The 13300-nt window shown below is 39.7% G+C and overlaps 1 protein-coding gene across 1 annotated transcript in view; it reads left to right on the forward strand.

Moving 5' to 3' along the window:
- TNFRSF11B (TNF receptor superfamily member 11b) overlaps window positions 1-13300 on the forward strand; it is a 31223-nt gene that overhangs the window by 13167 nt on the left and 4756 nt on the right. The window contains exons 2-3 of the mRNA XM_056111082.1: window positions 6725-7094; window positions 10893-11084. Of these exons, the coding sequence (XP_055967057.1) occupies window positions 6725-7094; window positions 10893-11084 (562 nt within the window). The remainder of the gene's footprint in view (window positions 1-6724; window positions 7095-10892; window positions 11085-13300) is intronic.

Raw genomic sequence — 13300 nt, forward strand, 5'->3', positions numbered from 1 at the left:
CTACAACTCCATCACTTGGCAGTGTTTACAGAGTGTAATTATTTTAGTAAGTGTCTTCTGGATGAATGAATGAGTTACCTAAGAAATGGAGGGGGAAATGTAAGGAACTATAAAGCTACAGAAAATTAAGAATATAATTGCTCTTTAGGAAAATGTTTACAGTAAAAGCCATATTAAGCATAAGAAAACTTTAGAAAAGTTGCCATGATATATATCCACAATGTTTCCTTTCTTAGCTAAAATGAACTGGAAAATGGCATGGTTTCCAAACTGACCAGAAGTTTAGCTAACTCTGGACCATCTTCAAATAGTTTTCTTTGGCAAACATCATGACGAGGGATGACAAAAGGAACTCCCAAACCAAGTAGTTATTTCAGGCTTTGTGTGGGCTCCTTTTAATGAATTTTCCATAAATGGAAACCCACTGGGTCACTCATGGTTCTACAAATCAGAGAGCAAGCCTAGTAGAAAGGAATTGGATGCATTGCGTAATGCAAAATAAACTCATCGGAGGAAGCGTATTCTGCTTCAGTCTCGTATGAAGAATCATGCAGCAGTAGAACACTAGTAAAGTCACTTGTTAATTTAAGAAATGTCTGCCCTAGTTGTCTTGGTTGAAAACTGGTTTTAGTACAAAGATAAAATAGTCAAATTCAGTTGATCAGGATTTCTGGATGGCTTTGGTTGATTTTCTAATTTTCCTAATTAATTTGGAATCTCAGTATAAAATTGGTGTTTGGGGGCATACTTTTGGATTATGCTTAAATGTGTATGTTAAACAATTTGACCCCAAAATAACACTCTATGGCAAGTGCCTCTAATTTGAATTCTGCCTCCACTAATTTCTGAAACCTAGGGTGGCTAATTAATTATTCTGAGACTCATTTTTACAACTGATGAGAAATTAACAATAAGAATGTTAAAAAATCTTAAAACAAATACAAAAGTATTATAAAAAAACTTTTAATCCCTCTCTCATATCTACAGAGTATAGATGCAATGCATGTTTATCAGAGTGAAATAGAAGACAGAATTCTATTTTTTTATTGCCTACCAAAAATTACCACATTTTTCTACTTGAAATTCTCATTTTGCAATAATAATGCAAAAAAGATAACAAAGAATAAGGATTAAGTAAAACATCATTTATAGCATATATTAAGGAAATTAAATATATTAATTATTGCATTTTCACTTAAAACAAACATTCACAGCGGTAGGGCGTTTGCCTTGCACGCAGCCACATGGCCGACCTGAGTTCGATTCCTCCGCTCCTCTCGGAGAACCCGGCAAGCTACCGAGAGTATCTCGCCCGCACAGCAGAGCCTGGCAAGCTCCCCATGATGTATTCGATATGCCAAACACAGTAACAACAAAGTCTCCAATGGAGACGTTACTGGGCCTGCTCGAGCAAATCGATGATCAATGGGAGGGCCTTTTATTTTAAGACCAGAAGGCCTTTCTTTGGAATATCTTTTTGTTAACTGAAGTTCCATGCTGTCTTTCTTATGCAACCCTAATGTATTATATATTGCCTCTCCATTTCTCTTTTAGAACTTAAAGGCATTTGTGAATCAAATTAATTATATCAACTTCTTGCTTTTAAAAGACTTTTGAGAAAACAAGTATTCTTTTGTCATTTTGGTTTTACAACTATTTTAGCTACTCCACATAGCATAGTAGTTTGTTGTGTTGCTTTGTTTCAGTTTGGTATTTATCAACTTGTTCCCAAAATATCTGATTTACTTTTCATAGAAAAACAGGAATTTTCATAGCCATGTTTATGAATATTCAGTTGAATCATCTAATTAGTTAAATATTATAATTACACTTATGATTTCATCTATAAGCAACTAACAGTGATTCAACAGCAAATATACAACGGCTTTTGTTAAGCATGGACTCCATGGTAAAAAACAGACAGGAGGTGAGATGCTAGAGAAGACCTAAGAACTCAGGGAACTGATGTTACAGAGGGAGGAGAAGGCATGTTTGGATCTGAAAAATGAAGGTTAGTAAATAGAGTTCTGCTGTGAACAAGGGTTTCTTCACACAAAGTAGAGGAAGAGGCAGTTTGTGTGTGTGTGTGTGTGTGAGTGTGTGTGTGTGTGTGTCTGTGCGTGCACGGGTGCATGCTTGTGCTATGGTTTACAGTACTGTTGCTGATAGTGTTTCTTACATAACAATTTTCATCTTGTCCTGAAATAAATTTAAACCCTTACTAGTTTTTAAGCATCATCAGCTGGCAAAAGAGTCAGTGTCAATATTAAAATGGCCTGCCCTCTGGAATCTTTTACATTGGTGTTCCAGGCAGGCAAGGCAAGAGACAAGACTGAGATGAAGGGTCTATTAATCTTAGCCATCCTCTGTTTAGTTACTAGTTCCAGAAACTCTGTGTGGGAACTGGGGCTAACCAGAGATTGAGTTCCAAACATCCAGTTTTGGCCACACATAATTCTGACTTTTCACCAAAGTGGAAAATTTTCAAGTTAAACACAGGCTTAATGGAACTTGTTGAAAAGAAATTGGTAATTTCTCAAAGCTTTCTGATTTTTCAAAAATACATGGTGTAATTCCATGTGGTTGTCTTGGAGATACTAGCATAATTGCTCTCTAATCCTTTTGTTAACCTTATTCATTCAATTGATTTTATTTTCTTTGTAATTCCTTTCACCCCCCAACTTCCTTGTAGTTGAAGCAATGGAGACTCATTTCCAAAGCATGGTTTTAGGAAGCCAATAGTATCAAGTCCATTTGCCTAGGGAAAAAAATGACATCAGCATACTAGCATACTTGGTCATATCTTGTTTTTGTCCAGATCATTCTAGTGAGAAACACAAGGGTCATTTTTGGGGTTTTCCCCATCCCATTCTCATCACATGGCAAAGGACCAATGAGTCAGTGCTGATGAATAAATGGATATGACTGAAATATGTTGAAATAGAAAAGGTGAACTAGAACTTGTCAGACTGAGAAAAGTCTTGGTGAGTCTATCGGGTGTCACAAACTCAGTATCCGCAAAGGAGTCTATCCATTCCTCTGGACCAGCATCCTTAGAACAACAGAACTCTCAAAGGAGCCTTTTGAGAAAACTAAAAGAAGCAGCAAGAGGATTTTTTTTCTTAGTGCTCTTATTCTTTTTTTTTGGGGGGGGGGTCACACCCGGTGATGCACAGAGGTTACTCCTGGCTCTGCACTCAGGAATCACTCCTGGTGGTGCTCAGGGGACCATATGGGATGCTGGGAATTGAATCTGGGTTGGCTGTGTGTAAGGCAAACACCCTACCTGCTGTGCTATAGCTCCAGACCCAAGTGCTGTTATTCTTTAGCATTGAGTATTTTTAACAGTATTTGAACCAAATCCATCCAACAGGACTTGAAATATATATATATATATATATATATATATATATATATGTATATATATATACATATATAATCCTTGAAGGTATAGACCTTCCATAAGTTACAAAATCTCTGACTTCATCCAGTTTTATTTGCTTTCAATAGATGATAGCTGTTTTTGACACATTTCTTCATTCTTTGCTATCTGCTTTCTTGCAATACTATGAGTTCCTTGAAGGCAGGGGTGATTTTGTACACCACCATAGTATAGTTCTGTCTATAGTGGATGGTACAGCGTGGGTACTCAATAAATGACTTGTAGAAATAGATTCTACTTCCAGTCATTATACGCAAAATTAAAACTTTAACTCACTACTGATCCTGTTCTCCACCTCGGAAGTCAGTTCATCTAAGGTCCATCAAAGGGGAAAAAAAGAAGTCTCAGGGAAATATACTCCCTCCAGAAAACTTCATCATGGGAGTATCCTAAAAAATAACACAAGTAGCCCCAATTTTACACTTTATTCTATTTTTTACTTGTTCCAAGTACTTCATATCACTATGAAAATTGCTTACAGTTAAAAAGACTCATGGGGGGCCCAAGCTATAGTACAGCAGGTACGGTGTTTGTCTTGCATGCGGCTGACCCGGGTTCGATCTCCCAAGCACCACCAGAACTAATTCCTGAGTGCAGAGCCAGGAATAACCCCTGAGCATTGCTGGGTGTAACCCAAAAAGCAATCACTGTATCATTGTCATCCTGTTGTTCATCAATTGCCTCGAGCAGGCCCCAGTAATGTCTCCTTCGTCCTAGCCCTGAGATTTTAAAAAGTGCCATAGTTGAGGCTCTTTCAGGGTCAGAAGTATGAGACCCATCATTGTTACTGTTTTGTGGCATATTGAATACGCCACAGGGAGTTTGCCAGATTCTGCCGTGTGGGCAGGATACTTTTGGTAGCCTGCCAGGTTTTCCAGAGCAAGAACTAGACAATAAGATGTCGCATAGCCTCTCGCTTGCTTCTGGGAGCAGGGTTTTATAGTCTCTGGGCCTTGGCCGTTGATGGGATTAACGGTGCTGGGGGGCAGTTGGTGGGTGTAACGCCTACATAGTGAAAGATGGGGGATCTGGGTGAAGGAGGCCCCAGTCCCAATCCGAGCAGGCTTGGAGATCTACGCCCCGGGTCCCGCACATCTGGATTCCTCTTCCGGTTCCTTCATGTGTGAGGCTCATCAGAATGTGTGGAGAGCGGTCTTAAGCATGACTGTGGATAGAACCAGAGGTCTTCAGCTACCGGTGCTCTGCTCGGGATGGGGAAGGAAACTCAACCCACCCTCCTCCAAGGGGCCCCGGTGAGGAAAGCCAGAGGCGGAGGCAGGAGACTCTGCGCTGTTCTCATCCAGGAGCAGGGTTTTATAGTCTCTGGGTCTTGGCTGTTGATGGGATTACACGGTGCCGGGGGCAGTTGGTGGGTGTCAATAAATAAATAAATAAATAAATAAATACAAATAAAAGACTCATGGTCCAAAGTAAGATGATTTGTCCTTTTCTTTGCTTTTTTGGTTCATATTAGGTCCAATCATTCCTAACTCTTGTCTTTTTCCAATATAAAGTGAATAAAGTTCTTATACAATGTCCAAATGCCCATGAAGAAGGCCTTTTGTTGGACAGGAGAGAGAGTTTAGGAGAGATAGTTCAGTGGGAGCCTGGCATCCAGCTGCTTCCAGCTCAAATTCACTCTTCCACATATGGTCTTTCGAGCACTGTGAGGAGTCACTCCTGAACACAGAGCCAGAAATAGTCCTTGAGCACTATCAGAGCCTATGCAGTTACTCAAGTCTCACATATTGTTCCCAAGAGTTTCTTGGGGTGGGCATGTTCCTGTGAGGTTTTTCAAGTTCTTCAAGGAAGAGAGATTGGCAAAAAGGACTGTGTTTGACCTCTCACAGTTACATGTGAATCCCCAAACTCAAAACCAACAATAAAAGTCAAACAGACCTCCCCAATACACAAATATCACTGTTCCCCCAGTCTCTATCAATGATGAGAAAAGTTACTTCAAGGTCACCCTGAAGACCCTCTGAGATCTAAAATACAAGATAGAATACTTAGATGATGCTATCCTCCCAAGCAGCACCCCAGCCTGTGACATCCTTTCTGCCCCGCTGCACAAACTGTGCTGCATTTCTGTATGAAAACTTCCAAAACCCAGGCTGCCCTGAGAAACGATTCCCCATTAACTTGAAGAGAGATGATTGCTTAACCCTCTAGATATCATTCATGAGTGGGAGACAAGTTTAGACCATAGGATTTTCTAGAGAAAGTATGAGTCTTAGCATTCTAGGAATCTTTCCAGAGGACAGCAGTCTCCATGGGAATAAGGATCATGTTTTACTCACATATTTCTGGGATCTTCCTAGTCAGTATTCAATGGATGTCTGCTGCATGACTAAATGCTTTATCAGGATGACTGTTCATGTAACCATATCTCCAAGTATTGCCAACGTTTTATGTGTTTGGAATCAGCATCTCTCGGAATGAGCAAGCTCAGGGTGCTGTCATTTGATCTTAAATATGACTGTGTAATCACTGCATCTGAAGATTATCATCACGCCACCTTCTCAATATTTCTCCTCTCTGTTTTCACCGCACTCATCTTCTAACAGAGAACATCTGTGAATTACCATTTTCTTATTTTCCCTTCTGGGCCACAAGAACTGAATTTCTTAGGCATGCTTTATTGCTATACCCCAAGTGCCCCAGAAGAGAGCCCAACAAATATTATGGGCTTAGTCATTATTAATCAAGTAAATAAATACATGAATAATTTTTAGTATGAACTTCATGCATAGGAATCTATGCAGGACTTTGCCAAATCCCAGTTCTTACTTCAAACCTAAGAGATAAGAAGGGTTAGGGTTATGAGTCTTGGGAATGTACATTTTTATCAACAACTCTTATATATAGCTATTCAGAAAACCACAAGTCCAACCAACTCAGTAAATCAAACATAATCCTTGAACTCAGGGAGATAAAGCATCTTTCATGCATGTGGATTATTTGGCAGTGCATCAAAGTGGAATTACTCCTGTCCTGAGCTTTCCACACCAGATACCCAAGAGTCTGGATTTCCCTTTATCAATCATCCTAAAAATTAACTTCTCATTAGTTATTATAAACCCTAATACGTCACTGTTTCCTAATATGTTGTGTCTCTATTTGAATTAGCTTCCTTGCTGTCCCATAAGTGCACATCACTGACATCAAATCCATGGCTTATTTTGTGTTTAACAAAGAAATATTGAATCTAATGATGCTTTTGTTCAGAAAAACGACTCTGTGTCCATGCCTAAAAGTCATTGTTTCCTTTCCTCCTTCTAGCTCCTGGACATTTCCGTTAAGTGGACCACCCAGGAAACCATTCCTCCAAAGTATCTTCATTATGACCCAGAAACCTCCAAGCAGCTGATGTGTGACCAGTGTCCTCCCGGCACTTTCCTCAAACAGCACTGCACAGCGAGCCAGAAGACTGTGTGTGTCTCCTGCCAGGCCCACCACTACACCGACCGCTGGCACATCAGTGAGGAGTGTCTCTACTGCAGCCCAGTGTGCAAGGAACTGCAGCACGTGAAGCAGGAGTGCAACGCCACCCACAACCGTGTGTGTGAATGCGAGGAAGGCCGCTACCTGGAGCTGGAGTTCTGCCTGAAGCACAGGAGCTGCCCCCCTGGGTCTGGAGTCCTCCACCCTGGTATGCATCTGTTTTGCCATGGAGGGAAACATGCATTAGTAGACGACAAAGTAGGAGAGCTGGGAAAGTTTAAGGGAACACTCACCCAGGGGACATTAGAGGAAAGCAAATTGCTAAGGTAATGGAACCTGCTAGGTACGTACTCTGCATCTGGATGGCTGCCAAAGGACCATTTCTCAGAGGATTACCTTGGCACTACAGGGCAATTTAGTGACAAATCTCAAATGCAGCAAATTGCTCTCTAATGAGATGTGTGATGGATTGCTCTTTTTTTAAAGGCATACATTGTGAGTTGCATGCTTCCGGTCGCCATGTACCTCTGTGTTTCTCTTCGGCCTGGACGGCTTCAAACGGCAATGGTTTTTTCCTTTCTTTTTTTGACAAACATCAGAAATGTTAATTGATACCTAGAGAGTAATTATGCTGATATTAATGAGACTCTAGAGTGCAACAATGAGCAGTTATCATTAATTATGTAAGAAATGAGAATGATTAGGGAAATGTGTTCCATTATTAAAAATGAAGCTAGTTCTCCCTTCGGCCTGGGAGTTGAGTGGGAGGACAAAGGTTGTAGATATATCCCTCCAATGTGTATATTCTTTACCTTAGACAAAAGAGATAGTCAAGCCAAGAGTATGAACTTGTCTACCAAGTACTTTCACCATCTGCTTTTCAGCAGCACACAGGTTAAAGCCAGAATACATAGAATATTCTGTAGTTGCAATGCATATTTTGGTTTTTCCCTGACACATTCATGAAGTTTCAAGCTAGTGTGTATCCTTTCATGACTGAAGAAAACTAAGAGTATTTATTTACTTCTGTGGAAGTAATAAAAATCTGTGTATAATCTGGCTAATTGGAAGCATTGTTCCTTGATTTCATCTCTATTAATATTTTGGGCATGGTAATGCTCTTTGTGGGCATCTGTCTTATGCATTGCAGTTATAGAGACATCACTGGTTTTGGGACACTAATTTCCAATAGCAATGTTTCCCTGCTGTGACAACTAAAATGCTTCCTGGAATTGTCATTTGCCCCTGAGATGATATAATCTCTAAAACCTTTGATTTAGAGGATGCTAATTAATTGTTATTGGTTTAACTTTTAGACATGGTGAGATGCAGTTTAAATTCTTTGATGACAAATACTTTCAGTTGACAGATCAAGCCAATTATTCAAAAGTTGAAGTACATTAACTTTCCAAAGTTTTGACAATAATGAAATTAATCACAGAATGTGAAAATTGCATGAGTCCTTAAAAATAACACTCTTGAGTATTTAAGGGAGAAATTGGTGACACATCCTGATTTGTATCCGATGATAATTTGAGACTCAAAACTAAGCCAAGCTGTGGAATAAGAAAATCCATCCAATAAAAATAGCAATTTAATTCAATGCAGTAGTTGTACACTTAGATAAATTAAGTAAGGTGAAACTATTTGGCTTGTAAATGAGGATATTTTAAAAAATAATAGAAATGGCAAGATTTTTTTCACAAAACTATAAAAATGTTATAAAATAAAAAGGGAAAGCCAAGAAACAGGGCAAAGGTACACATGTTGGGGGTGGCGGGGGCACTATAGTGGGGATGGTACTTTCCTCCCTTAAAAGCTTGTAGTGTAGTTTGATTACCCATGGGAAATCAAAGGTTTCTAGAACCCAACAAATGAAAGTCCCTGAAGTCCCTGTAGTGTTACTCTGAATATTACCCAAGAAATTTTCTTTTCTTTTTTGGGAGGATGACCACATCTGGCTCTGCTCAGGGCTTACCCTTACTCCACATCAGCAGAGTCTCAGGAGACCATATGGAGTGCCAAGGATTGAACCCTGGTTGGCTGCATGCAAAAAAATGCCTCAAAACCTGTACTATCTTTCCAGTTCCTCAATATTTTTTTTGTTGTTGCACTGAAGTCGGACCGTCACCTCTCCATTTTTCTTTCTTATTATATTTGTTAATCCCACAGTTCTATTGTAATTACCTACATTTAGCTAACATAGTGACATTCTCAATTCCAAAGCAAAAGTTCTTTCCTCTTTGTGGTATTTCTATTTTGCCTGCAAGATCATACTTCTTATATATGTATTGCTATTAATAAGACAAGCTCATTTACTTAAAGGGAGAATAGATCTCTTTTTGTAGAAAAGTTCTATCAATTATAGTAGAAGGGAAGCTGAGAGCATTGGTTATATGAAACTTCTAAGTAGATGAATAGTTTTTGACTTCTATCACTCTAAGTTTCCTTTTGTCAAAGAAATTTAAAGGCTAAATTAGATGAAAGAGTGCCTTATACCTATGACTTCCTCAGTAGGATGTCTGAGTAGACTCAAGTCATTACATCCTGCCTGAACAATGATAGCTGGCTTTTTAGAATATGTGTCAGTTGGTAACGGAAGGGCAAGATCCAGATATCCAGGATGTCCAAATCTACCAGAAAATTATTAAAGATAGAGTGCGCTGGAATCCCTGTCTAAACATGTCTGCTTATAACATATTGGAATCTGGTGTCAAGCAGAAACACAATTGAGGAGAAAGATATGCTAATAAAGTACTATTTTAAATGGACTTTTGAAAAAAATCAGTGATTGATTCCTGAGGTGCTGTCATAGCAGCCCTGGAAATTTATTTACTATGTGAGGATTTCTAGCCTATGGCTTTCCCTTCTCTTTTTTTCCTGCCTGTCACTGGTCATTACTGAAACAGCATCATGCCTTTAAAAAGGATAGAAGGAGATTAAAAAAAAACACCCTTTTAATTTTTCTAGTTTTGATTAAAGATTTGATGAGGTCGGAGATAAAATATGTTTCAGAAATGAAGTTTATTTGCTTTTGCTTGCTTTCATTTGCCTCTTTTGGATTTGTTATCTTGCATAAGCCAGAATTGGCCTTTGAAAGCTATATTTGAATATTGAAGACCAAATTTGTTCAACTAGCTTACACTAGGTGGGGGTATTTTCATATGCAAATATAATATAAGTTCTCTTTGTGCATGTTTAAGTGAAGGGTATGAAGGTATTTATTTTTAATTTCATCCTTCGTTGTTGACAGATTCAAGTTTTCCTACCAGTGATTTCTTCAAATTTATCAAGTATCTTTCACCACAAAATAAAATGCCCTTGTAGTCACCCTTGGCTGAAATTTTAATGACTCTGCGTCTTTAAAACTCAATGGTTTAAGCCACAGTGTATATCATCTTCCACTTACTGGGTAGTTTAACTGCTGGCTCATCATACTTTTCCGATAGCACCCGACTTTATGTGCACTTTCCAGAGTGTATTATAATATTGTAAATTTTTACCCCTCAAGGTTAGCATACTTATTTGAGTTGCTTCCCAATTAGGATTCAGGAAAGAGAGGACATCAGTAGAAAACAGTTGGAATTTAACTATGTAGTATTCACTGGACCCTGAGCTCAAACTGCAGTTACATAATAGTTATATTCCAGCATGGTTTCTTAGGAATCATGGAGTGGAGCGTAGAGTAGCCCACATGATCTTATGGACACATCATCAAAGGCGGGACTAATGGACACTCTATCTTTATTTCCGTTCTCATTTTCTGAGTACTGTGAGAGCAACAAAAAAACAAAGTTGAACGAGGAAGAGAGACCGCCTAAAGGATTCAATTGCAGAAGTTTCCTTCTCCCTGTCTAATGAAGTGAAAAATGAAAATGCCTGAAGTTTTGTGCACCATATTAGTAGCAGTAAAAACCAAGTGAAACCACTTTCAGAAACTGTGTTAAGAGGGTATCTGCTGTGAGAGTATTTGAGAAGGTACTAAATTTCTTGGTATTTTCTGTAGGAACCCCGGAGCGAAACACAGTTTGCAAAAGATGTCCATATGGGTTCTTCTCGAATGAGACATCAGCCAAAGCACCCTGTAGAAGACACACAAATTGCAGTGCATTTGGTCTGCGGCTGACTCAGAAAGGAAATGCGACCCATGACAATATATGTTCTGAAAGCAGTGAATCGACTAAGAGATGTGGAATAGGTAATTCTATTATAATTATATTACCTATAATCTATTGGTGATATTAGCTATAATCTACTGGCTGGACTGATAGCAGGGCTGGAGCAATAGCTAAGAGGGTAGGGCATTTGCCTTGCATGCGACTGACCCAGGTTCCATTCCTCCTTCCCTCTCGGAGAGTCCAGCAAACTACCGAGAGTATCCTGCACACATGGCAGAGCCTGGAAAGATCCCTGTGGTGTATTCAATATGCCAAAAACAGTAACAAAAAGTCTCACAATGGAGACGTTACTGGGGCCCGCTCAAGCAAATCGATGAACCACAGGAGGACAGTGCTACAGTATAATCTGTTATCCACCTATGAGTTGAACACTGGCTATCCTACATGAAATTCATATTTTAACTTTCCTGAATTTTATCCAGCTCTGACTATTCTCAGTGCATCACTTCCAACCTGTTAAGCAAAAGCTGCCCAAAGGTTCTTAACTTCTCAGATAAAATTTCAGCCTCTTATTTTCTTCTTCTCACACTGGATTCAAATCAAGGAAATGGGGTGACTCTTAAGATTATGGGAAGCTATAAAATCTGGAAACAACACAAATGCCCTAGAACAGATGACTTGTTAAAGAAACTTTGGTACATCCATACAATGAATACTTTGCAGCTGTCAGGAGAGATGAAGTAGTGAACTTTGCTTATAAATGGATAGACATGGAGAGTATTGTGCTAAGTGAAATGAGTCAGAAAGAGACGGACAGACATAGAAGGACTGCACTCATCTGTGGAGTATAAAACAACGTAACATCAGGCTGACACCTAAGGATAGTACATACATGGGACAGGAAGATTGCTCCATAGCCGGAAGCCTGTCTCATAAGCAAAGGGGAGAAGGTAGCTGTAATAAAGAAGGGATCACTAACAAAACGGGCTGGAGCGATAGCACAGTGGTAGGGCATTGGCCTTGCACACAGCCAACATGGCGACCTGAGTTCGATTCCTCTGCCCCTCTCGGAGAGCCCGGTAAGCTATCAAGTGTATCTTGCCCGCATGGCAGAGCCTGGCAAGCTACCCATGATGTATTTGATATGCCAAACACAGTAACAACAAAGTCTCCAGTGAAGGCGTTACTGGGCCCGCTCGAGCAAATCGATGAACAATGGGAGGACCGTGACCGACCACTAACAAAATGATGGCTTGAGGAACCGGTTGGGATGGGAGATGTGTGCAGAAAGTAGATAAAAGACCAACATAATAACCTCTCAGTGTCTGTATTGCAAACCATAATTCCCAAAAGTAGAAAGAGAGTATAGGGAATATTGTGTGCCATGAAGGCGGGGGTGGGTGGGAAAAGGGGGTCATACCGGGGATATTGGTGGTGGGGAATGTGCACTGGTAGAGGGATGGGTGTTTGATCATTGTGTGATTGTAACCCAAACATAAAAGCTTGTAACTAATCTCACGGTGATTTGATAAAATTAAAAAAAATTATGGGAAGCTTCATGATCAGAGTCAAATTGCAGAAGTATCTTTCCAGCTAAGAAGCAAAGTGAGGTCTTTGATGATAAATTAGAAACATGGCCACGTTTGCTAAATTCAATAATACCACATCTATTAAATGGGAAGCTCCAAGTTCCTCACACTTTCATTCAGGAAAAGTCATTGATTCCAAGCCTGAGTGACCTATATTCAAATGCACCCCAGGTCCTTAGGGCACCAATCAACCTGGTTTCCTCACCTTATCCCTCCCAGCCCTAAACTAATAACAGCCCTTCTGAAATAACAACAAGGAAGATGTGCCTTTGAGTATTTCCAGAAGTTCCCAAACTTAAATGGCCTACCACCTTTTCTGGGGGAAAAAAAGTGCTTCATTGTCCCCCACCCCCATGCCCTCAGAGAACTATTTTTTGAAACGTAATAAATAGAAAGCTCATGCCCGTGCCCCTCAACCTAGCTGCACCTGAGGTACTACTGCTTACATCTCGCAAGTTACCCTAGAAGTTGGTATCAGCCACTTGGCAATTTGTTTAGCTACTATTTAACTACTGATTTAACTAGTATGACATTTTTCAACTTGACCCACCTTGCACATTTTTGTATGGCACAGAAGCTTGTGCCAAATAGAATGTGGGCTGGGAGAGTTAAGATTTTGATTTTACAGCCCAGTCCCAGCATCTCTGTACTGTGTAACTGAAATCTTAGGCAAATCTTTTATTTATTTATTTATTTAGGCTTTTGGG

Source organism: Sorex fumeus, unplaced genomic scaffold, assembly GCF_029834395.1.
Source record: "Sorex fumeus unplaced genomic scaffold, SorFum_2.1 ptg000002l, whole genome shotgun sequence".
Classification (NCBI taxonomy): domain Eukaryota; kingdom Metazoa; phylum Chordata; class Mammalia; order Eulipotyphla; family Soricidae; genus Sorex; species Sorex fumeus.